General features: G+C 42.1%; 1 protein-coding gene across 4 annotated transcripts in view; it reads right to left on the minus strand.

Moving 5' to 3' along the window:
- Positions 1-25,845, minus strand: part of FOXP4 (forkhead box P4) — a 97,544-nt gene that overhangs the window by 46,091 nt on the left and 25,608 nt on the right. For all 4 annotated transcript variants that reach the window (XM_074310971.1, XM_074310970.1, XM_074310973.1 and 1 more), the window contains exons 2-3: positions 25,234-25,474; positions 436-525 (exon numbers count right to left, since the gene is read on the minus strand). In XM_074310971.1, coding sequence (XP_074167072.1) covers positions 436-525; positions 25,234-25,458 — 315 coding nt within the window. In that variant the 5' untranslated portion in view covers positions 25,459-25,474. The remainder of the gene's footprint in view (positions 1-435; positions 526-25,233; positions 25,475-25,845) is intronic.

Below are 25,845 nucleotides of genomic sequence, written 5' to 3' on the forward strand. Positions count from 1 at the left end.
GAGGGAGAGAAAGGAGGAAGGGGAAAAAGAGACAGAGGGAGAGAGAAAGAGAGATCATTAGGGACAGAGGCACAGATTCAGGCATAGAGATGGGACAACTGAAACACTACAGAGAAAGATGAACACACATGGTCTAAAAGACAGAGGCAGAAACAGACAAAGAGATGGGTGGCCTAGAAATGGAACCAGGTTAGGACAGTTAGGTGGGACAAACACCTTTGCCAGTGACCAATGGGGGAAGCTGTGCAGGTGAGGTCAATCCTGGCTGGGGGGACAGGGAACTGGTACTAAAAGTGGCCCCAATGGTAACCTATTTCTGATATTCCTTTTCCCCTCCTTTCCTCCTGTACAGGGTTGTACCCCACAGTTTACCTTGACCCTTCCTGACTGATGGCTCCCCACCACACCAACCCATACCTGACCTGACTTCCTTACCTGTACTGCCGACTGCTTGTTGTCATTGTTCCCAGGAGAGCTCAGGCCTGAAGCTTGCTGTAGCAGGAACTGCCGGGCTACTTGGAGAGCCTGGAACATAGGGGGCCTGGGTCAGTGAAGGGGTCTCATCCATGAGTCAGAGATTGGGGGTGGAAGGGGGAGGAACATCAGGTAAAATATACAATGAGAGGGGTGGTTCCAGGATCTGTGGGAGAGGATAAATGGTAGGTCAGAGGTCAAGAGGTGGGTCAGAGAGTCATTATAATAAAAGATTGGGGGGCTAGAGGGTAAAGGAAAGAGGCCAAATAAAAGGTCAAGATGATTTCTGAGGTAATTTATAAGATCTAGGAATCAGTATGGGGTTCAAGGATTGGAGGGAGACTCAAGATAGAATGTGGAATCCCTGTAGTACGACAGGTCAAAATAGACTCAAGAGGTTTAATGAAAAAGTCAAAGGGAAAACATGGAGTTGGTAGTCAAAAGTAGGGCTTAGCGGTCAAAATAGGACCAGTGTGAAGTACTGAGATCACTTTAGAGTTACTGTGAGAGTTGAGTGTAGATTTTGGGGATCAGGAGATGGGGAAGCACTTCCATGAAGAACACAGAGTAGAGTAAGAATTCAATTTGGGATGTAGAGCAGTCTAGACCTTTGGAAGTCAGAATTTGGTCTAAAGGGTCCTTGTGTAGTAGGACAGTTTGTGGGATTAAATAAATTAAGTATGGGGTCTTAAAAAGTTATTCATAAGATCAGAAGGCCAGTGTGTAATCAAAGAAGATAGTGTGATTTAGATGGTATCTTTTGGATCAGTGTAGGCTCAGAGAACACAAATAGGCAGGGGTAAAGAACTGTCATTGTGGACAACTATATTCAGGGTTGGTTACTATGGGATCAGTGAGTGATATCAGCAAGTAGGTGGGAGTCTGGGAGGTTTGGGATGGGATCAGAAGGACTGTTGTATGGGGGGAGGGAGTTGGGGGATGGTAGTGTAGGTTCTGATGGGTCAGGATGAAGGTGAGGTATCACCAGAAAAGGAATATCAGAAGGTGAGGTCCAGGATTGTCAGTGATTGAGCAGGGACTTCTAGGAAATAAATCTAACCTTGGCTTTATCTCAGCTCCCACTTTTGGGTTGGTGGCCCAGTATTGATTGGGAAGTTTTAAGCACCATGTTCTTTAATTCAGTTCAACAAGTATTAATGAGTGATGGGTGCCCTTACATGGAGAGTCCAGGTTCTGGACTACACCAAAACAAAACAAGACAAAACAAAACAATCACTGCTCTCAAGAAGCTTATATTTTTAGCTGAGAAGGATAAGATGGCTCCACCAGGACATCTCATGGTCTCCTAAAAATAGTCAGTCAAGGAGCATTCAAAAAGGCACTTTCCACTGGACTTAGAAGTACTCTACTAAGCCCGAGAATACAAAGAAAGGCAAAATCATAGTCCCTGCCTTCAAGGAGTCCCCATCTTATTGAGAAGACAACATGCGAACAACCATGCACATCTAAAATATATACTATGTAAAGGAGGGGTAGTCTCAAAGGGAAGGCACTGGCAGTGGCAGGGATCTCTGTGCTTGTGTTTATACTTTTAAATACTCCTCCCCATCATCACCAAAAAAAAGTCTAATAAATAAGAGAAAATATGGAATGAAAACATTTCCCATTCTAAATCTACGTATATTAAAAAAAAATAATGTGATATACAATGGAAAGAACACTGACGCTGGAGTCAAGGCCCTAGTTTCAAATCCCACCTCTGATTCTTATTGATGATTGATTCTTACTGATGTCACTTAACCTCCCAAGGCTTCAGTTTCCTCAAGTGCAAAGTAGCCAACATTACACCTATGATTCTACTTTCTCTACATATCCCCCATTCACATTATTTGCACTTTCAGGTAAAATGTTTCCCAACATATGCACTCCTGGCTTCATTTACCAGTTCAAATCTAGCCTCAGACACTTAGTACATGATCCTGGGCAAGTCATTTTATCCTGTTTGCTTCAGTTTCCTGCTCTATAAAATAAGCTAGAGAAGGAAATGGCAAACCACTCCAGTATATTTAACAGTTTAATAATAGCCCAATCAGCATTAGTAGGAGTAGGTTTTGGGGGTTTGTTGTTGTTGTGATGACCAAGGCAACCTGACTTTATGATTTCATTGCTGTTTCCCCTTTTGGTAAGGGGAATTTCCAATGTGAAATTCCCTCTACTGAAGTTTTTCCTCGACTCACTATTCATGTAAAGAGTTGCCTGGGGGCACCCCCATAGGATATATGACTTCCCCAGGGTCTCACATCCACTATAAGTCAGAGGGGAAATGAGTGTCCAGGTCTTCCTGACAGCAAGGCTCATCCTTAAGGCACCAGGTCACACTGCCTGTCATCACAGTACTCCTTATCTTTGGCCAAGCTTGTCACCACACTTTTCCAATGCTTAGTCCCAGACCTAAGGAGGTTAGTGTATAATATAAACAGACAGATCTATTGCTGACCTCACCCTAAGCAAAGCTGAAGGCATTCCAGTTTCCTCTATCACCCCACCTCAAAATTCAATTCACAGAGTATGTGATCAGCAGACCAAAAGGTCAAAAGATTTAGAGCTGAGCTGGGACTTTGATGCTCATCTATTCTAATCTCATTTTATAAATAAAGCCATTGAAAATCAAAATGGAAAATGACTGAGCCAAGGTCACACAGATATTAAGTGGCAGAACCAGAATTTCAGCCTAGATCTTAGGCCCCCAAATCAAATGATTTTATTACATCAGCCTTGTCTTAAAGGCTTAATGGATGGTCCTCCTCAACTCCTTTAGGTGATTTGCTCAATGAGTGAGGAAAGGGAAAGTAATCTTAGAATAGAAAGGTCATTTATAGCACAAAGTATCTTTCCAGTCCCTAATTCAAATGCTCAAGCCCAAGTCTAGCATTGCAGAGTGTCAGATGGCAATATACCCAGCCTTGCACCCAACTTGAGGGAGTGGAGAGAAGACTAGACTCGGTTCGTAAAGCTGGAACATATTTCCATTTTTGCTGTCTTTCCCTTTCTTTTCTTTGTTCTAAGAGTCTTCTTCTCAGCCTACCCAACCCTAGCCTCCCCGAGTTCCTGGATCTGGAATTAGGAGCCCTAGAGTAGAACGGAAGCTTTACTCATGTTAACCAATAACATCTTCTCTGGGTCTCAGTTCCTTCTCCTATAAAATGAGAGAGTTGGATTGGATCAGAAGTTCTTAACCTGGGATTCAGACTTTTATAGGGGAAAAAAATAAACTTTATTTCAATGTAATAGATGTCCTTTGTATCCTATGTATTTTACTTTATGTATTATTCTGACCGACAAAGGAGTCCATGAAACAAAAAAATTTAAAAATTTGAAAAGAAAGAATCTCTAAATTGTCTTCCATTTCTCTAAGGATCTGTAGTGCTTTGCAGAACTAGGACTTCAAAAATGTTGAATTGAATTGAATTGAATTCTAGCTCTATACGTTGATCTACCTTTTCCAAGGAGTTTATCAGAGTCTGACGGTAGGGTGCAAGATTGCCTCCTGAAACTGGAAATCTCACCTACCCAAGTCAAAAGATTCTGAGAAGAGGGGGCAAGATCTGGAGCCAGAAACCAGGAACTGTTGATGGAAAAGCTTGAAGTAAGGAGACCAGCTAGTAACTCCATTCAGGGTGAAGATGGTGAGGGCACCATCTTTCTCCACTTATCATTTCAAGGTTTGACAATAATTGGACAAAGAGTTCTTTGCCCAGGAGGACTGAAAGGGGCTTGGGATATAGAGGCCAGGAGCCAAGGAGTGGCAAATCAATCCAAGGGGAAGTGGCCAGCAGAAGACATGAGGATAATGGACTGTTCTGGGGGAAGGGGAGAGGATAGGGCAGGAACTTGAGAGAGAAGGGCTGCTTGGAGTGGGGGTGGGGAATGGAGTTTAAGAAGGAGAATACTTAGTTCCCGAATTTCAGAGAAGTTGGGGAGACAGGAGAGGGAAGGATATACTTCCAAGGTGAAATTGGGGCTGGAAGTGGCTGAACCACCCTTCTCAGTCTCTTGGGGTAGAGGGGGGCCGGGGGAGTTTGATTCACTCCCCGCTGACTCTCTCACTTTGTTGTCCTCTGGAGCATGAAATTACAAGATTTACAGGAAAAAAATGACACGGCCTTACAATCTCATATGGGGACCTCCCTGTGACAGCCCTCCATTCCCCCTCCCTCTATTTTCAACCCTTGGACCTCCAGCACCACTCTGTTCATCCTGGGCTTCTGTTGCTCTCCCTGACCCTTTTTATAGACTCAGAGGAGTAGATGGGGCTAAGAATGATTCCTCATCAGGGCAGGCCCAGCTCTGTTCCTCTTCTGACTTCCTTTTCCTTCCACCTGTCCTCAATTCCTCTATATGCTGTATCCTCTAAATATATAAGGGACCCCGGAGTTTGAGGATCTTAGAAGCCATATGACTATCACCTTGGACCATCATTTAGCCCCAAAGAGCTATTATCCTAGAGATGGAAGGAGCAAATGACCTGGCTATTTTTTTATTTTAAAACATGGGAATATCACACACAAAACTGCCTAATGTTTCTGACCTCTCCACTCCTATCACTACATACATGAGTCCTTTCATCCCTTTCTCCTGAAGAAGCAGATTTATATGGTTACTATTACTCCCTAAAATCTCTGACTTGTGGGCCTGCTGGCCCCAAATAGCCTAATTTCATAGAACAGCTCAAGTTAACTGCCAGCAATCACTAAATCTTGGCTCTATTTCTTATTATCTATATGACCTTGGACACGACATTTAACCTTTGTTGACTTCTTGGATAAGTCGTTTATTTTAACCTTCTGTGATTCAGTGACTCATCTCTAAAATGAGAGGGTTGGATCCTATGCTCTCTAAGGTATAAGTATAAATCGTATGATCCAACAAAGCTCCATGAAATCAGTGAATAGCACTCTATTATTTTCGTGGCATTGGCATAATGGATACAGCACTGGAGATAGTGGTTCTATTACCAGTACTGCCACTGATCTGTGGTTCAATTCTGAGTAGGTCTTGCATGTAATTCCATTTTCTCACCTTTAAAAAAAAGGACTGGCATTCTAAACAACAATTTGGAATTATATGAGAAAAATTACTAAACTGTCCATACTTATACTGGGTCAGTATTGATCCTCAACAGGGTACATATCCTACAAGTGATCAAGGAAAAAAAAGAACTGGCCTTTTTTTTTTTTTTAAACCAAAATATTTATATAACCATATTCATGGCAGCAGAAAAACTAACTGGAAACAAAGCAATTAGAAAACAACTGAACAAGCTGAGAGCTATAGATAAAGATATAGACATGGGTATCTCTATATCTCTGTGTTTGTAACTATTTGATTATGGGTTAAGAACTAACAAATACAAAGAATTTAGGAACACAAAAGATCATAGATCATAGGTTTAGAGAGGGAGGGGCTTTAGTTCTTGAAGGTCCTCTCATTTTACAGATTAGAAGACTGAGGAATATAATAATTAAATTTTCAGGATTACACAATTAGTATCTCAGAAAGAATTTGATTTAAGTTCCTCCTAACTCTAAGTTTAATAGCCTAGAGATTATGCAATATATTTGGAGCCTAAGATGTGATAAAGTGAGAAGGGGACAATAACATTATATAATTGCTACAAAATAAAAGATGTCAGAATTTAGAATCAATTTTGGCTCCAATTATGAAAGAATCAAGAGATTAAGGATCAAAAGAAATAATATTTGCTAAGCATTTGCACAAATACATGGCTTGGCTTATAGTAGGTGCCTAATAAATGCTTCCCTTCCCTTCCTTGGTAGAAATGACAAATTACAGGTACTGAGAATTGAATAAACTGGTAAGTGCAGTCTCAAAAAGCCTCTTGTCTCAGGCTCTTGTCCTATCCTTTCCTTCCACCAGACCAGTCCATTATTCTCATGTCTTCTGGGCCACCTCATCTTGGACTGCTTTTCTATTTCTTGGCTTAGTCTTTTTTCCTTCGTCGTTACAAGGATGGGTTCTGTGGCAGGAGTGGGCTGGTTATTGGGAAGTCATAAGGGTGTAGAAAATAAAAAGCATTAATAAAACATTTCAAAAATTAAAATAAAATGAGGGGGTAGACTAGATATCTGAAGTCTCTTCCAATTCTAACATTGTTTGATTTGCATATGAAGAAGTGCAATCACATGTATACATCTCTGCTCTCTTCTAGTCCTCTGGATAAAATCATTGAGTCATCTTGTAAAGGATGGGGAAAAAACCCAGAATGCTTGTTCCTGTTAGGCCCTACCTATCTCTCTCCCCCTAGTTAATCCTAACCAGGTTATAAATTCTTTGGGGCCAGGAACTATATATATATACACATACATATATGTGAATATTTTTAATCTGCCCACAGATACAACTGTGCTTTGGGAACAGAGCCCAAACAAGGCATAGTTGTCAGATTGAATTTTGTTTAGGTTGAATACAGGGGGCAAGTATAGACACATGTATAACTTATGCAAATGATTTACATGTTAGTCAAGTCTTGAGTATGATAGCTGTCAATCCCCCTTCTTCTCTACATACATTTCTCTGTCAACCCTTTCATGTGTGTGTCATTAAGACAGGCAGGCATTAGGAGAAAGAGATCAGGGGCAAATATCTTAGAATGGAATGAACGATCTCTGAGGGAGGTCATTTGAGATCTACATTCCTTGGTAGCTAGGGAAATCCCTTGCAAAACTGGCCGAATCTCAACCCCTGAAGGTGAAGGTTAGACTTATTTACCTCTGAAAAGGAGTTATCTAGGAAAATACTGAGATAAGGACAAGTTTATACGATAGACACAGGGTGGGGATAAATACATACATGATTTAACTTGGGAAATCTTACTTTTCTACCTTCTCATTTTTAGAGATAAGGTAAAAAACAGGGGACTGAGACATTCTTTAGGGGCATATGCATGTGAGAGAGGAGCATACTTCTGCCCCAAGGTTTATCCTCTGTACCATTGTACCCAGATGGTCTTCCACTGGCCCTGAGACACAGAGAACTACATCTAAGAATCCCACTCCTCTACAGAGTTCTTCCTTTCCCTACCTACTATCTTTTCCTCATCTCCACAGCTTCCTTACCAAGGTTGTCACATATGTCTGTGAGCCTGGGGCTGGATTTCTCTGAGACATGTACCACCCACCCTCAAAGGGACTTTCCTTTGGCTTTCCCCTCCCCCTACAACTGAATTTGCCCTGAGTGCCAGAATTCCTAATTATGACTCTGAAAATCAACCATCCTAAGTCTTAGGATGACAGTATTTAATTAAGGTCCCTCTCAAAGGGACCTAAGAGATCATATGTAATTCAACTCTCTCATTTTATAAATTAAGAAACTGAGGCGCAGGGAGGGCAAGTTATTTGTGCAGGGTGGCACATTGTAAGAAAGTCAGAACTTAAGCCTATAACTACAAGGGTTTTTTGTTTTTCCCTCTGACATCTGTGTGTGTGTTCATGCTTCCCTGGGAAGGACTTGGTCATTATCATAGCACCAAACAGAAGGTTTTGCTCTTTTTTTTTTTTTTTTTTTTTTTATTAAGAACCAATCTCCCTCTGCTTCCCAATTCCCTCTTCAAAAAGCCCAGAAACCCAGTCCCCACTAATGAAACCCAACTCCTCCTCCTTCCCTCCACCCTGTTCAGGAGTCATTAGCAAGGATCTCCACAATTAGGAACAAATGGTTTATAACGGATGGCATCAGGCCTGAGGGAAAGTGGGAGGGGAAGCAAGGCTTGGGATGTATGTGATGATGACAGAAAGCTCCTGAGACCTTTTCTGACCAAAAAAAAAAAAAAAAAAAAATTAAAAACCACAAACCGAGCAAGAAATAGGGCTAGTCCCCCCTCCCCCAATTCTTTTCCAACAGTAATAACAAGAACCGACATTTATGTAATGCTTTAAGGTTTTAAAGCACTTTGCCTACATTTACTAGGCTAGATAAATTGATGGGGCCAAGAAAGATCCCAAATCAGGTTAGGCCATGCTCCACCTTTTTCTCTTCCTTTCACCTGGTCTGACTTCTTACATCTGTACTAGATACAAGGAGATCTAGAATTATGTCCTAAAATTTGAGAATCTTAGAAGCTTTGGGACTATCATCTTAGATCCCTGAAATGTCTCCTTTTAGCCCCACATTGGTGGGTACAAAAAGGATGAGTAATCTTAGATGGGGAGCTGATTAAAAAAACAATTTTGTGAGGCAGTGCTATTAGTATCACCATTATGTAGATGAAGAAACTGAGGCTCAAAAAGATTATATTATTTAGACAGGGTTACACCATAAGTAAATGGTAACATCAGATTTTTGAACCAGGTCTTCTTGCTGTACCCCTGGTACTCTGCTGTCTATCAGCAAGGGTCTCAAAGGTCAGCCTAAATCTTTGATTCTTCTCCCAGGTCAAAGCAGCTCGGAAAAAACCTCAGTCAGTGGTCATTTCATCATGCTCCTATCTGACCAGGAAACTTCTAAGTTCTATTGTAAGGAATGGAGTCAGGGTGAAAGAATAGAAACAAGCTTTTCTTTTCTTTCTTTCTTTTTTGTTTCTTTGCTTCTTTTTTCTATCCTATCACTGGCCCATCTCCAAACTCCTACACTTAAAATCAGAAGACAATTGATCTAGATCTGGGAGGGATCTAAGTCCATTCAGCTCAATCCCCTAGTTTTACAGATAAGAAAATTGAAGCCCAGGAGAAGGAAGCTGCAATCCCAAGGTCACCCAGATAGTTACCACCAGAGGTAAGGATTTGAACTCAGGCCCTCAATACTGTTTCCACTGTATTACACACTGCTGTCTGTAGGGCCATGTTCAATTCAGCTCCTCTTTGATCTCAGTTTCCTTCCCATCTCAGAAGTTTGTTGTGAAGACCCAATAATGCATATCAAGAAAACATTTTGTAATCCTTCAGGTGACATAAAAAAAATCAAATCTTTACTATTTCAGCTTTCTAGGACAGATAATGGAAAGGATACAGAAATAAAAACGACAAACTTCAACTTCAAAAATCTCCAAATTGGGATTTTCAGGAAGAAAAGTATAGTCTCCATGCTTTGATTATACAGCAGGCACTCAAGAAACAGAAGTTGATTTGATTTCTGAAGATAGTCACTAAACATTTATTGAGAAGCTACTACTATATCTTAAGCACTGTACTAAGCCCTGAATGAGGAATCTGGCAGGTTTAATTGGATTTTGGGGGGAAAGAAGAAAGGAAGGGAGGAAAGGAAGAAGGAAGGAGGAGAAGAAAGAGAGAGAGAGAAGAGAAGGGGGAGAAAGAGAGAGACAGAGAGAGAAAGAGAGAGAGACAGACAGACAGACAGAGACAGAGAGAGAAAGAGAAAGAGAGAGAAAGAGAGAGACAGGGAGAGAGAGACAGAGAGAGAGAGAGAGAGAGACAGACAGACAGACAGAGAGACAGAGAGAGTATGTGTCTGTTAACACACATAGAATAAAGTAAAAACTTTTGTTTTTTAATTACCTGATTTAGGAAAATAAAGTCTAAGTTCCTTCCATCCCCACATTCCTAACTCTCCATTACTCAAGCAATTATTTAGTCGAATTTAGGAGAAGAAATCCTGGAAAAGATATTCTCCAGTGATGGTTCAGCTCTCAGGCTGAATGTGACATTTTGACCACCCTCACATCTTCCCCCTCTGCCTACACACGCACTAGAAAGCCATTATGCTACAGGAACTTCAACTCTAATTCAATTCAATTTGACAAATATTTGTCACACATATGCAAGGTACCATAGGGTGGGGTGGCTCTGGGACAAAATAGCCCAAATTCATGTCTCAACTCTAACTTTATAGTTAAATGTCATTGGCAAAGTCATTTTCTTCCTAAAGGAGTTTTCTTTTTGTGTTGTTGTTTTAGAGTTTGTTTTATTATTATTATTACTATTATTATTTATGATTGAGTTTAGAATTTAAAATAAATGAATGAATAAATACCACCACTAAGGGGCTCAACTGGATAATCTTTTTTTTTTTTTTTTTTGGCTGAAGTAATTGGGGTTAAGTGACTTGCCCAGGGTCACACAGCTAAGACATGTTAAGTGTCTGAGGTCAAATTTGAACTCAGGTCCTCCTGACTTCAGGGGGTGCTTTATCTACTTCACTACCTAGCTGCCCCTCAACTGGATAATCTTTAAGGACTCTTACCAGTCCTGATATTTTGTGATGCTGTGGCCTTGTTTTCAAGGAATTTACAACTTAATATGGAAGGAAAGATGTTTGTAATAACTATAACTGTGCAAGAGAGAGTTTAAAGTTCTATGTAAAGGAGAGTTCATCATGGCAAATATGCCCACTGATGGTTTATTTTTGTTTAATATAAGTTTTATTTCTAATTTTAAAAAATAAATAAAATGTTAAAATAATTAATTTGTTTTTAAAAGAATCTGTCTTTCCCTGATTACAATGGAAGTTTCTTTTCTGGGAAATAATAACGCTTCAATAAAACACAAGTTTTTAGAATTAAAAATAATAAACATACATTTCTTTATTTTTACTTATTTCTATTTGAATTTATATAATTTATATATATTTCTATATATGATCCAGTTAAAATTCTAGAACAAATATGACTTCTAGAAAATTTCAAGACTCACCATGGGATAGTGAATAGAGAGAACAGGCCTCTGAATCAGAAAACCTGGGTTCAAGTCTCACTTCTGATACATAGGATGACCCTAGAATGCCCTGGGCAGGTCTCTAAGATTATAAATTCCTGAAAAGGGACAGACTGATAGAGGATGTTTCTCTCCTAGAGTTTATCATACAGATGAAATCATAGGTCTGGTTCAAAAAAAGAAAAAGAGGAAAAAAAGCCTTGGTCCCCTCATCCCTCTCATCACCTCCACTACTAAGAACTTCCCTGGGAGGTCTTCAAGTAGAGTTTGAGTGAGGTTAAGGAGGGGATCCGCCTAGAAGACTGGTCTAGTTCTGAGATTCTATGGCAATATATTGGCTCTAAAGTTGTTTGGTGAATCGAAGTCTTGTCTGTGCTAATGTGGAAGCCCAGCCATTAGGGTGGAACGTGGCAGATGCCTAACAAAACAGCTTGAAGTAAACAGCCCAAGGAACCCCTTCTCTTTCACCCTGAGGGTCACCTGCTGATACAAGGTCATGGGCAAGATGTGGGGAAGAGCATCTGACCTTGGGAGGGAGCAGGGGCAGAGGTCACTGAGCCCCCAAACTATTGGAAAGAGACTGACTTGGAAGAGATCCAAATTTTAAATCAGGCTTTGTCCTCCAGTAAAGGAGAATGAGATAGAAAAAGAAAAAGAGAGAGAGGGAGAAACATAAAAATGATATTAAACAGTGAAGGGGGGATGAAGGAAAGGAGCTGGGGGTGGGGGGAGAACCATAAAATCCCGTAAGTGATTCTACACCTTTTTCCCTAGAAAAAAAGCTTTTTGGAAAAGGCTGTAAATTATTTTTACACCAAACTCGTAAAAATGACATCGGCACATTCCCGAATTAGAACTATTAAGATAAAAACCAGAAACATACACACACATACACACACACACTCCACAGAATACTGAGGACATTATTCCTATACAGGGAGACAGATACAAATATGAGCATGCACACATACAGATGAAACATACAAGCACAGACATCCTTACCTATTTTGGAATGAATTTTCCCCAGAAACAGGTTGGGGGAAGGAGAGAAGGCATGGGGGGTAAGGATAATTCTAGTTTGGGGAAAATCCCTTTTCCAATTCTCTATCTCTGGATCAGCTCCAAATCTATGATCTTATGGTCTCTGAATTAATAAATGACCTACTTGGCAATCAAAATGTAGAAAAGAGAAACTCAGTCCTATGAAAGCCCTTTCTGAAAGGCCTCCCTTTTCCTTCTTCAGTTCTCTCAGATCCATCAGATCCTAGCTTCCTTTTCTTCCATAAATGTCTTGCCTAGGCCATTTCCCCTTACATGTAAAGGCCAGGGAGACTTATGGAAGGGGCCCTTACTAGCTCTGTAGTAAGGGAATGTAGGTGGGCTTTCTGAGATACTTCCAAGAACTAGGGTGGGAGATCTGGTGAGTCTTGGCTGCACAGAGAGAGAAACGAAGACTTGAGAAACCAGACTTATTTTTGGAGCATCCAAGAAGTCTATTTGTCCCCTTGGGAGCTGGGTTCCTAAAGGAGAGCCATGTCACTTCAATTTGTCCAAGTTCACTGTTCTTACTTTCTTACAAACACAAGTCACTTTACCTCTCCAGACCTGTCTCCTTACTATTCAAAAAAAAGATTAGGTTAAAAAGACTCCTTTCCAGCTCCAAATCTATTATTATCATAATGAATGGCCCATGATCTTCTTGAAAGATTTGGGTTGCATTGGTCAGAGAAATCTGATAAATGGCAAAAAGATCCTCTTTATTCCTTTGGGCCCTCTGTTCTATTTTGTCTCACTATGAAGATGAGGTTGGAAGTGGGTTCAAGGTGGAGGGAAGAGAAGGGAAAAAAGGAGACTGATATTTCCAAAACGTAGCAAAAGGAAGGTCAGAGCTTTTCCAGGCAGATATCCTAGATCTCTCCTTATTGGCCATGAACTCAAACCCCCTAGTCCCCTCTCTTCTTATTCCCTTGCCTCTTACTATATACTGCGGCTGTCTCTAGTTAGAAATGCTCCCTTATTATTGATCAAAGGAGATAATATTTGTAAAAGGTGTTGGAATGGTCTGACACATAGTAGGCTCCTTATCAGGGCTTTTAAAGCTTTTTTCCACTCAATCCCTTTTTGCCCAAGAAATGTTTATGTGACCCTGGGTATATAAGCATATAAAATAAGTATACAAATCAAACATTTACTAATCATAATTTCAGTTTCAGTTTAAGGAGTTGCTCTATATAAATAAATAAATAAAGATTTGCTCTATATAAATGCTTATTCCTTTCCCTCTCTTTCCTTGTTGAGAAAGGAGTACTGCTCTAAGTAAGTAACCAACATGAGAGGAGAGGAAAGAAGATGGGAAAGTAAGCCCCCCCAAAACAAAACAAAACAAAACAAAAACATAAACATGTACTTCATCCCGTTCTTCCTTCTCACATTCTCTTCACCCTTCAGCACTGTTTCTTCTCTCTCCTCCACCACCCTTATCCCATGCCCCCCACCACTCATGCCTAGAAACAGAGGGACCACGGCAAAGAGAGGGTATGAGCAGTTAGAGTTAGGTTGCAACTTCTCCCTGAACTCTGCTTTCCAAATCTCGGTCCCACTCTTACCCCCAGGCACCTCCCAGGTTTTGTGGATGGAAGGCATTGGGAGGCAGGGGTGGATTAGAGTAGCCTAATTCCTCCAAGGCTCCTCCAGCTCTCTCCAGATCTCTCCAGCTCTTCAAAGCATGCTTCAGCTCTCGGAAGCTCTAGTGATCAGGAATATGGAGAGTAGGATAAAGACAGAGGAAGTGACCTCTGGAAAGTCAGGGCAGAGATGAGGAAAGGGATGCTATGTTAGCACTTTGTTCAGAGAAGAAAAAAAAAAAACGCTTGAAGAATGCCTAAAACTAATGGGGGATAGAGAGTGAAAAGTAAGAAGGGGCCTCTACTGCGGTCAACTTAATTGGACAAAAACCGATGAGGGGAACATGGGAACTAAATACTGGGAAGATTACAGGGGCTAAAATCCCAACATGATGACTTTACTGAATGATATCAAATGTCTCTGAGATCTCTTAAGATTCTGATTCTGTCAGAGGGAACAGACTATGTGTGAGGTAGGTCAGAGGGAAGGTCTTCAGCCACCAAAGAAAGGAAATCTCCCCAAATTTGGCGCTGCCAGGGACTTAGAAGTCCAACGTTCTCGTTTCATAGATGAGGAAACCAAGACCTCCAAGAGGGGAGGTTTGCAGAGACTTCCCAGGCCATTAAGCCCAACCACTCCTCTCTTCATTTTGCAGATATGAGGAAATTGTGGCCCAGAGAAGGTGACTTGACCAAAGAGGGTTTGGGGAGACCTTAGAAACCATTAAGCCCATTTTATAGATGAGGAAACTGAGGGTGGTTTGATTGGGAAAGGTTTCAGGGGAAACAGTTTTAAAGGATGGACATTTTTAACGCCCTCATCCCCAAGTGGGCATTGGCAAACCAGAAAGGACAGAAAAGTCCAACACTCTCCTTTCCCCGCTCCATCCCCCCCACCCCAGCTCCATTTTCCTTTTTTCTCCTCCCCCAACTCCTCTCCATCCCCCACTCCCCAACTAGTTTCGAGGCAGGGAGAGTTAAAAGCTCATTAATGTGCAAGGGACCCCCGGCCCCTTTGAATCTCGTCACAGGATGTGAACGGGCAGGAGCTGGCCCCAGTTGCCACAGCAACTTCAGTGGGAGTTCCCAGACGCTAGGCAACCCTCCCATGACCCTACCTGACCTTTCACCCCGAGTGACCCCGGGGACAATGGGAGTGCACGCTAGAGGGGCCCAGGACGCTTTTCAGCCCGGCCGCCAGCCGGCTCAGCCAGCCCCCCTCCCCCTAGGCAGGCTCCACCCCCTCCCCAGGCTCCTTCACTGCCCAAGCTCCACAGAGCCCAGCATCCTCTCCCTCCCCCATCTCCTGGGGGTAAGTGGGGTTGCTGGGCCTCTCCCCCTTTCCGAGCTTCCTTGAGCTGGCTGAGGCTGCCTTGCCCCTCACTCCTCCCCCTATCAGGATTCAAGGGAATCCTTAAGTGCCTAGGTGTGGGCTAAGGTCTGCTCCTGCCTCCATGGAGCATACAGTCCCCGGCAGGCACCACATACCGGCTAGACCCTGGGAAGGGGTGCTGGAGAGCAGGAGCAGAACAAAGGGCTCCGTAACATCCGAGAGAGAGGATGTCACTAACTTAGGGGGATCAGGCCAGCCCTTGGGCCCCCTCTAAGTTCCCTCTTTAGTTCAGTGAAAGGACGGCAAACTAGATAGAGGGCTGGTGTTGGAATCGACAAGCTTGAATTCTTCCTCAGACTACAATTCATTTATCTTCCTTCAGTCTGTTTCTTCATCTAAAAAATAGGCCTCAGCACCAGCCCTGAAGTCAGGAGGACCCGAGTTCAAATCCAACCTCAGACACTTAACACTTCCTAGCTATGGGACCCTGGGCAGGTCACTTAACCCCAGCCTCAGTAAAAAAACAAAAAAAACAAAAAAACGGGCCTTATAGTAACCCAACTTCATGGGGTTGTGGTGAGGATCAAATAAAATAAAAGATCTAAATAAAATTAGGTGACATATGTTTGCAAACTTTAACAAAGCTATATACATTATTAGTCTGTAACTCAAAGCTCTGGAAAAGTAAACCTGGCCACCAAATAGTCCTTCCTCTCTATAAAGAGATAGGGGGTTGCCTTGGAGGACTAAAGGGGCTCTCCCTGCCAAGGTTACCTTCAGTGAGTCTAAGAGCCTACAGCAAATCCCTGGTAAGTCCCCTGATCTCCTCAGAATATACAGCAGTACAGCAAACATGTTAATACAGGTACAATCAGGGTAAGGTAAACAGCAAGAGCAGCCTAAGGGGAAAGGGTTGAGGTAAAACCAGAACTAGGAGTTGGATAGATGGCCATCAAGGACACATAATGCAAGGGCAAAGGGTTCATGAGGAAATGAAGCCTTTCTGAATTTTTTTTTTTTTTAATAAAAGCCCATCAAAGTAAAATATTCCACTTTGGATAGCACCAGAGTCTTAGTTTTGTAAAACATTAACAATGTAAGTTTACAGTGGAAAATAGGAGAGAAGGGCATGTGTGTGCTCACATCCTTGTAACATCTTCAAGCTTTGTCCCCCTTCCCCCACCTTGACAAATGTTCTATCCTGATTATGATAGATTGTCTGTATATGAATGGCAGATCCTTTAAAAAAAAGTAAGCATTTTAAACCCTTCACATACTACTTTCTCCTTTCCTTACTCCTTCCTCTCTCTCTCTCTCTCTCTCTCTCTCTCTCTCTCTCTCTCTCTCTCTCTCTCTCTCTCTCTCTCTCTCTCTCTCTCTCTCTCTCTCTCTCTCTCTCTCTCTCTCTCTCTCTCTCTTTCTTTTTGCAGAGGCTTTCCCTTCAGTTATTAGTACCCATCTGCTCTCAATTCCAGTTGTTTTATATTCAATTTTCACGTATCTTTATTTCCTACTTTGTGAACAGATTGTAAATCCCAGTAGAATATAAGCACCCTGATGGCAAGGACTATCTGGCGTTTGTAGGTGTACCCCCAGAGCCTATCCCAGTACATGGTTCTTGATAGTGGATTAATAAAGAGTTGTGGATTGAGTGATTGAACACATGTTACCCCAGCTGTCCTAACAGAGGCAACAACTGGAATTATGACTTTGTCTGCCCCTCTAAGCCTGTTAGTCTCATTAATACATGCTTAACAGGGGGAAAGGGAGATTTTCAGTGAGAAGACGGGACTAGAAGAGGTGGAAAAAAACACTGACACTCTCCTCTTGCTCTTTCCTGGGACCAAGAGGCAGGGTGGATGGCAAGGAGAGGCTTATCAGTTGTTCTCAGAGATGCGGGGAGCGGCTGTGGAAAGACATGGTTAGATGGAGCAGCTCAGGCCTCTCCTCCCCCAGATTTTTCCCTTCTAGATTCTGGACTGTTCAGGCTTCTCTCCCTCCATTGCCTCATTTTATTTGAACAAGTTTGCCAACTGCATGGAAACAGGTGTTCCCATCATGTTCCAAGGTGAAGCAGGCTTTCTCTGTAGCACTGTTTGCCTCATTCTGATTGCTGACTCTCTTTGTTTATCTCTTCCATCTGTCAACTTATCACTACTCCAGGTCCTCTCTTTTCCCCTTCCTTCTCTCTCCTCCAATCCAAGCTTTTAGACTTCTCCTGGTGAAATCACTCTCTTGAGTTCCATTTCTATACTTCCAACTGCCTGCTGAATGTCTCCACGAGGAAGGATGTCTCTCTGGCATCTATAAACTGCACATGTCCAAAAGTTGGTCATAGCATCTTTCCCTCAGTAAATCTGCTCTCTCTGTTTTTCCCAGCCTCTCAGACTGGATGCTCCAGCATCCTTTCTGGCTCTACCCCTTCTTCATCCTCTGGATTCAAACAAATCCAGTCAATTCTACCTCCATTATTATCTCTTGTGTCCTCTCCTCTCTACTTATACCTCCCCCATTCAGCACCTCATCCCACCTCTTGTCTGGATTATTGTAATAGCCTTTTAACTAGTCCCTTTGACTCCAATGTTCTTTTCCATCCAATCCATTCTTAGGTTGTTCAAGTAATCTTTCTAAGGTCTCCTGTGCTTGCCTGGTTAGGTCATGCCTCTGACCCAAAAACCTTTACTGGATGTCTATTAGTTTGTATAAAAAAATTAGATTTCTTAGTCTGGCATTTAGGGCCTCCCATAATAATTTAGTCAATAAGTATCTATTAAGTTCCTACTATGTACTAGGTATTGGAGCCACAAAAACAAAAATCAAATAGCATTAACTTCAAAGAACTCATATTCTAAAGGGAAGAAAATATGCACATAAATAAGATTACAAAAATAACTGCAAGGTAATAATACCTGGGGCAGAAGAGAGGGCAGTGGTTCCTTGGGGGGGGAGGGCTTCATGTTGCAGGTATCCCCTAAGCAGAACTTTGAAAGATGACTCCAAAAGGCAGAGGTGAGGAGGGAATATATTCGAGGCACAGGGAGCAGCCAGTGCTAAGGTAAAGGGAAAGTGCCCCTGTGAGGAACTACAACAAAGCCTGTTTGGATGCATTTGATATAATAGTGTGCATCACTTAATTGATAAAGTAGGTTGGGGTCAGATTGTGAAGGGCTCCAGAGGAACTTATATTTGATCCTAGAATCCCTGAATAATATTTAGGAGTCTCTGAAATTTGTTGAGAAAAGGGAATGATGTAGTCGGGTCTGTGCTTTAGATACATTACGTTAGCAGCTGACTAGAAGATGGATCAGAGAGAAGAAAGCTTTGAAGGAGGAAGCTCAATTAGGAAGTCAATGAAATAGTCCAGAAGAGATATGATGAGGGCTAAAATCAGAAGCATGGTTGTGTAAGTAAAGAGCAGGGGGCAGAGGCAAGAGATATTGTACAAGTAGAAAGGAAAAGATTTGGCAATCAACTGTGTATGTAGGCCAAGGGAAGATAGTGAGTTAAAAGGTAATAAAGGTTGGAAACCCAGATGACTGGTGACATGATGCTCTTAAGAAAAACTGGAAATTATAGAATGAGAGGAGAGAGTGTATGAAGTTTTTGGGGGAAGAGATCATTAATTATGTTTGGAATACCCTGCAATGCAGGCAGGCAGGCAAGATCACAGGTTAATTCCAAATCTGGTCTTGGACCCTCCAATCTCTTTGAAAATGGACAGTCAGGACTCCATGGCTAGATGCCTCATCTCTGCTTTTTAGAATGCCTTCCCTCAAGGCACCTCCATGAAGCCTTTTCAGATCTTCCTTCCCTTTCTGCTCTCAACATCAATATCTCCCTCTTTAAATTTTCCTATAGTTTTATATATAGATCTTTCCTTTGTCCTTATACTTTATCTTGAAACATATTTGATTATACATTGGAATTCCTTCATTAGATTATAAATTTCCTGAAGTCAGAGACTGTGTCCTTTTCATTTTTGCATCTCCCCACAGTACCTTAACATAAACAAATCTTTGCTGACTTAATTGTTTACCCAGGGTATTAAATGTTCCAATAAAAAATTGAATAAGGAAGAAAGAACAAAAAGAACTTAAAGACTTTAAGAGGTAGTAAGGAATTGTGAAATAAAACACAAAGAAATAGGAACATAGAAAAAGGGCAATCATCCATCCAGTTAACAAAAAATATCTTTAAAAAACTAACTGGAATAATATTGAAGGAGTTGTGGGAAGATAGACACTAATACATTGTTGATGGAACTATCAGTTGCTCCAACTATTTTGAAAAAATAATTTATAATTATGGGAGAAAAATCACTAATCTGTTCATTTTCCATGACATACTGATCTGACTACTGAGCATATGTCCCTAAAAGGCAGAAGAAAGGTTTCATCTAATATATAATATTTGTAACCATATCCAAAATAGGTGATTATTGGCAGAATTTTGAAAAAAAGTGATACAAATATTAAGAAATATCATTGCTCTTAAAAAAGCTAATAATAATAATAATTCAGAAAATTCAGGAGTTGAAAGTAGAATGCTGAGAATAATATACACAGTGACTAATGTAAATTTAAAAGTACTAAAAGGTAACTGAACACAGATTAAATGCAATAAGAATTTTGGTTCTGGAAAAAGATGATGAAACACATATCTTGTCTATCTGCAGAGACATGGGGGTCTTTGGAAGCAGAATATTGCATATACCATACATACTGTGGCTGTGCTGTCCATTGATTTTGCTTAACTATTTTTCTTTGGTACAAGAAAGGGTTCAATGTATGTGTACTTATGCATGTGTGTTTCAGAAGGATTATGTTGAAAAATTATGACTTAAGAGAATGAATCGATAAGAAATAGGGAAAAAGATTTAGACTAGAAGGTCTATTGAGGTGCCATACTCGCTCTTAACTCAGGAAATAAACTCTTATTAAGAGTTTATTCCAAAGGGTCATTTCCTATCCTTTGGGGAAGAGAGAAGTATTGGAAAATGGGAACTAAAATTCCTTGCTTCTTTCCTTCTACAAACATTTAATGAATACCTACTAAGTACATTACACTGTACTTTCCTCTTCCTTTTTCCTAATGGAGCAGGCTCAGAGATGTAGTTCAAAAGAATATTGGATTATGAATCTGAGGACTGTCTTGGCTTTGACACTAATCAGCAGTAAGCACTGATCAGTAGTCAGCAGTAAACCGGTGAGTAGGTCTCTTAACATGTCTGGGACTTGGTTTCTTCATCTATAAAATGGAAATAATAATGCCTATCTGAGGGGATCAATTGAGATTACTTATGTGAAAACTTCAGTTCTATAGAGATATAACGTATTTATTTATTTAAGGAAAAGCCTAATACAGAGGCCTCCAAGGATTTCCTCATAGATGCTAGAGCATAGAGCATGGGAAGGGGTGGTGGAGGAGGGATAAAAGAGTGGGAGAAGGAAGAAGGAACCCTGTCCCTGGGGCAGCTACAGAGTTTCTTTCCCACACTCCCCTTTGCTTGGCCGATTTCCATGGCAATGAGCTAAAGGGGTTATATGGGTCCCAGAGAGTTCAGGACCTAAAGCTCCCCAAGTGGTCTTAATAAAAAAACATCGAGGAAAGGAGTGATGGAATCTATATTCCAACCTTTTCTTCCCCTCCCAGCCTCCATTCCACTCCCTTCCCCCCCTTACCCTGGGCTGTGGTTAGCTGGGGCCCCACCCTGTGCATCACATTTGGGAAACAGAAGGATTGCCTAGGGCATTGGGCCATTTAAAAATCCAAAGAAAAACAAAAACAGGAATAAACAGAACACATAAACATGGGCTGTGTATACATAACTGTCTTGAAGTGGAAAACTGAAAACTTCACTAGAAAATGAGGCACCATGTGGTGCAGAGAGGTAAAAAAGAACTGGGTTCAAGTTTTAACCCTATTACTGACTTCATTCAAGTCTTTTCTTCTCTCTGAGCCTCAGTTTCCCAGGCTGCTAAGTCTCTTCTAGCTCTAAACTTTACAACATAGCTCTTTGTCTTTTCAGTCCTGTCCCATTCTTAGTGCCCCCATTTGGGGTTTTCTTGGCAAAGATACAGAAGTGGTTTGTCAATTCCCTCTCTTATTATATTATCCTAAAACATGATTTTACATATAAAATCTCATTCACTCTCCCCACAATTACCATACAACTACATGATAGATTTAAAGGTTAGAAAAACTGAGGCTCAGAGATGGAAAGTTGTCCACCCAAGCTAACATAGCTAAAAGATGCCAAGAATATCATCAGGTTATCTGACTGGGCAGCTAACAGAGCTCATTTCAGTCTGCTTTTAAAATATGGTTAGCCCAAGTAATTCAGGCCCTCCCTGGCTACAATTGCGGGGGATTTTGAGAAGACACTTAAATTATCCATATAATTGTGTCCATGTTTTATTCTATCTATGCTTCTCAAAGCAATGAGGTACTTCTTCAAATACTAAATAAATGTTTTAAAATAATACTTTGCCCTAGGTGATAATTTCCCCTTGCATTCAATATTCCTGGCACTGTTCACGCTCTTGGAGGGAGTGGGGGAGGGATCATGGTACAGGAACCCTTGCTAGAGGGGATATACTAGCAATGTGAAAATGGGTGCGGATTGGGGGACTTTTTTGGAGTAGGAGTGCTTTGTTTTTTGTTTTGTTTTGATATAAAGTATGTCTCTTTGGGGTGGGGTGGAGAATATTTGTACTTTCATTGCGGGGAAAACCAGTTGAGTTTCTGCTTCCTGCTCCCCAGGAGAAAGGAGTTTCTGATTCCAGGGATCCTACTATATCTCTAGGAGCCCTTCTCCAAGGGATTTTTGAGCATTGCTAGGGATGCTTTAAGACACTAACAAATACCATACTTCCCAAGAAAGAGAGAAGGGGACTTGGAAATATCTCTTAATCTGTTTCAAGCAATAAAGGAAAGGAAATTATTTTTTCAGTCCTCAAAAGTTGTAAGTTCACCTGACAGCCATTCCCTACAAGATGATCTTACTTTACTATTCTGTGCCTCAGTTTCTTTTCTGTAAAATGGGGAAAGTGGGAGAGACTCGCCTAGAATCTATATACTTGAAAAAGCCTTAATTACAATGAAGTGATCCAAGACAATTCCAATAGACTTTGATGGAAAGTCCTATTCAAATTCAGAGAGAATTATGGAGACTCAATGTGGATCAATGCATAGTATTTTCATCTTTTGTTGTGGTTTGTTTGCTTGATTTTTTTTTCTTTCTCATGCTTTTTCCCCTTTTGATCTGATTTTTTTTTTGAGCACCATGATGAATATGGAAATATGTTTAGAAGAATTGCACATATTTAACCTATATTGGATTGCTTGCTGTTTTAGGGAAGAGGGAGGAAGAAAAAAAGGGAGAAAAATTTGGAACACAAGGTTTTTCAAAGAAGAATGTTAAAAGCTATCTTTGCATGTAGTTGGAAGAATAAAATACTATAAAAATAAAATAAAATAATAAAAAAAAGCTTTAGTTACCTACTGCGCTTCTTTCTTATAAATTTGTACATTATGAGAATCCTTCCAGCTCTGACATTTTATATTCTATTTACAATGTTCCATGTTCTGAGGTCTTTTCCTACCCAGGGAATCCCATGTTCTGTATTTAATAATTCTACATTCCACGATAGTTATTACCTGTATTACCATGAACAAGTCACTAACTTCCATCTGCCTCAGTTTTGTCATATATAAAAAGAAGTAGAAAATTTCCAGCTCAAAATCTATGATCCAATGATTTTAAGATTTAATCCAGCTGATACTCCACGTTCTATGTTCTAATATTTGATCATCTAAGATAGGAGGCATCATGGTATAGTGATAAGGGCTCTTAGGACTAGAGGTCTTGGGTTTGAATCCCACTTCTAACTCTTACTGCATGTTTGACATTGGATAAGTCATTGTAAAAGTTTCTTCATCTGTAAAATGAGTGAAATTGGATTAGATGTCCTCTAGTGTCCTTCCAAATATAAACCCAATGTCCTATGAAGAAGTCTTCCTGTTTCTGACTTTCTTGTCTAATACTTTATGTTCCAAGGTCCATTCCAGGTCAGAACAATGATCTGAGAGCCAGGAGATATGGTTCCAATGCTAATTGTTATAGCTAAAATGAGCTGAGTAACTGTAGGCAATTTACTTTTTCCTTCTTAGTCTCAGTTTCCTTATCTGTAAATTGAGAAGGTATTGGTGGAATAAATGACTTTTAAAACCTCTTGCAGCTCAGATTGGAGGGTTCTAGCAGCTTCTAGTTTTCTTTCAGGGTCCTTTGGGATCTATGCAATGTCATCCAGAATGGGTAGGATCCGTGTCCTGGGTAGGTTGGGAGTAAGGATGGCAGTGGAGTGAACGGGAGGAGACAGGTTAGGGCCTCCGCTGTGGGCCTTGGAAGGCAGGGGTGTGACTCCTTTTTCACATATTTGTATTTCCACATTCACCTTGAAGCCATCAAGGCTAACAGGGGCAGCTTCAGATGTGAGAAGCAAAAACAAATAAATGAAGGAGAATCCCAGGCTGAGTGCTGGCCTAGCCGGTTTTCCCCAAACAAGTAAAGCACGGTTCTCCATCTTTTCCCCAACCCATGAGACCTGGGCCCCTGCCTTGTCATTATACGTACAGCTGGGCTCTTTGGGCAGTGTCTGTGGTTTTTAACTGTCTTGCAGAGGCAGTTCAGACCTTAATTATTAATAGGAAATAGGGTGTGTGTATGGGCAAGGGTGCTCAGGCATGATTGGAAGGAGGAATAGGTTAGGAGTCAGAGAGGAGTTCCAGAGGATCCCCCAAATTAGATCTATCAAAGTGAGGTACTCAAGAAGTACTGTGGCACAGTGGAGAGAGCTGACCTTAGAATTATTAAGACTGGGTTCCAAGTCCATTTCTTTCTCAACATCTCTTAATTGTAACTGCCCTCTCTCTGTTCCTTATTTCCTATTTATCCTGTATAGAATTTGTTTGTACATCGTTGCTTATATGTTGTCTCTCCCACTAGGCTGAAAACTTCTTGAAGAGAGGGACTATATTTAACCTTTCTTTTTATATTCCCACTGCTTAGTGCCATGCTACCTGGTAGGTGCTTGTTCACTAACATACTGGCTGGATGAGTCATTGTGTCCTGAGGTCTCTAGACAGCTCTGAGACACTTATAGAAGACGTTCCCATCTTCATTGGGAGAGAGAATTTCTTCAACTGAAGAGCTCCTTAGGTGGATGAAATGAAAGGCCTAAGTATCTCTGTCCCACCTTTCCTTGGATCTCTAACATCACAACTCTAACATAACAACCCCAACCTTGCAACTAGAGTTGCAGCTAGAGGCCTGTTCCAAGCTACAGGACCACTCCGTCTGGGATTCCTGGGCATCAGAACCTGAGGTGACAAGAGGTGGGGGGCTGGCCCGAAAGGTTTAAGGTCATAACTCATAAGATCATAGATTTAGGGCTGGAGTGAACCTTGGATGTCAACTCCCCCCAAAGTTCCCCATCCCCCATTTGCAGACTCAGGGAGCAGGGAACTGACTCCTCTAAGGTTACACACATAGTGTTGGAGCTGGGATTTGAACCCAGAACTCTTTCCATTATACCTTGCTGGGCAGTCCCAAAGAAACAGATCCCTACTCAATCACTGCCTACCCACCAAAGGAGCTACATGGTCCTTAAACCCTGCCCTCCCCCCCATGCTAAAAGTTCAGACTCCAGTCCTTCTAGCCCCCAAGGAGAGGACAGTAACTCTCCAGGCTGCATCCAAGCCCCACCCCCTAGAGTTTCCTCCAGAAGCGAGCCTCCTGGAAGTTAGATTAGCCCATCCCCCTGGGCCCCAGCGCCTCTGTCAGCGCCCTGCCGCCGAGGTGACCGATCAGTATCCAATGCCTGGCTGGGCGCTAGAAGACCGGACCCCTCAGAGATCGGGGAAATGAGGCCGGAGGTAATGGCAGAAAGGCAGTTTGTCACTGGGCAGAAGCTCCCTCCTCATTAAGCCAGGGGAGGGAGTAAGGCCCAGCTCTCCTCCTTCTTTCCCCTCCCCCCAGCCTGAAGGATCCGTGGAGACAAACGGATGGAGCAGAAACGGGAAGGGGGGGCTGAATGAGGGGTGGGCGTGGGGGGATGGAGCGGGGTGGGGGAAGGGCAGCGAGTGAGGCTCCTACCTGTTGCTGCTGAAAGTGCAAGAGCTCCACAGGGCTCATCTCGCCGTTGCTCTCCCCGCCGGCTCCTCCATCCCTCCCCGCTCCTCCTCCTCCTCCTGCTCCTGTCACAGCTCCTGCGGCTCCAGCGCCACCACCGCCACCATCGCTCTGGCTGGAGAGACTGCTGACTCCGTTCTGACCGGACGGGGCCGACCTGATTGTCTCCGAAGCGGATTCCACCATCATGTCGCTCTAGCGGGACCTGGAGGAGGAGATGGGGACGGGGATGGGGAGGTGGGGGAGGCAAGAGAGGAGGGGCTGAGACTCGGGCGCTGGACCGGCAGGGCCAGCTCCGGTCCCCAAGGCAGTTTTCTGTCCCTGACACCCACATGCCCCAACTGGGCTCTGCTTTAGGCACCACCCTCACCCATTCAACCCCCTCCCCCCAATTCTGCAGGCAGACATCCCCCGGCAGGCAGCCTCCTCTCTCTGGCCTGAAACTCCCCCAAGCCCATGCCAAGGGGGGGCAGGAATGAGGGTGAACCTGGTATCATGTTAGTCTCCCATCTCTGGTCTCCCATTGGCCTTGTGGAGACCCAGTCCCAGAAGGGAAGAGCCAGCAACGGCCTTACT

The sequence above is a fragment of the Sminthopsis crassicaudata genome, chromosome 4 (assembly GCF_048593235.1).
Source record: "Sminthopsis crassicaudata isolate SCR6 chromosome 4, ASM4859323v1, whole genome shotgun sequence".
Taxonomy (NCBI): domain Eukaryota; kingdom Metazoa; phylum Chordata; class Mammalia; order Dasyuromorphia; family Dasyuridae; genus Sminthopsis; species Sminthopsis crassicaudata.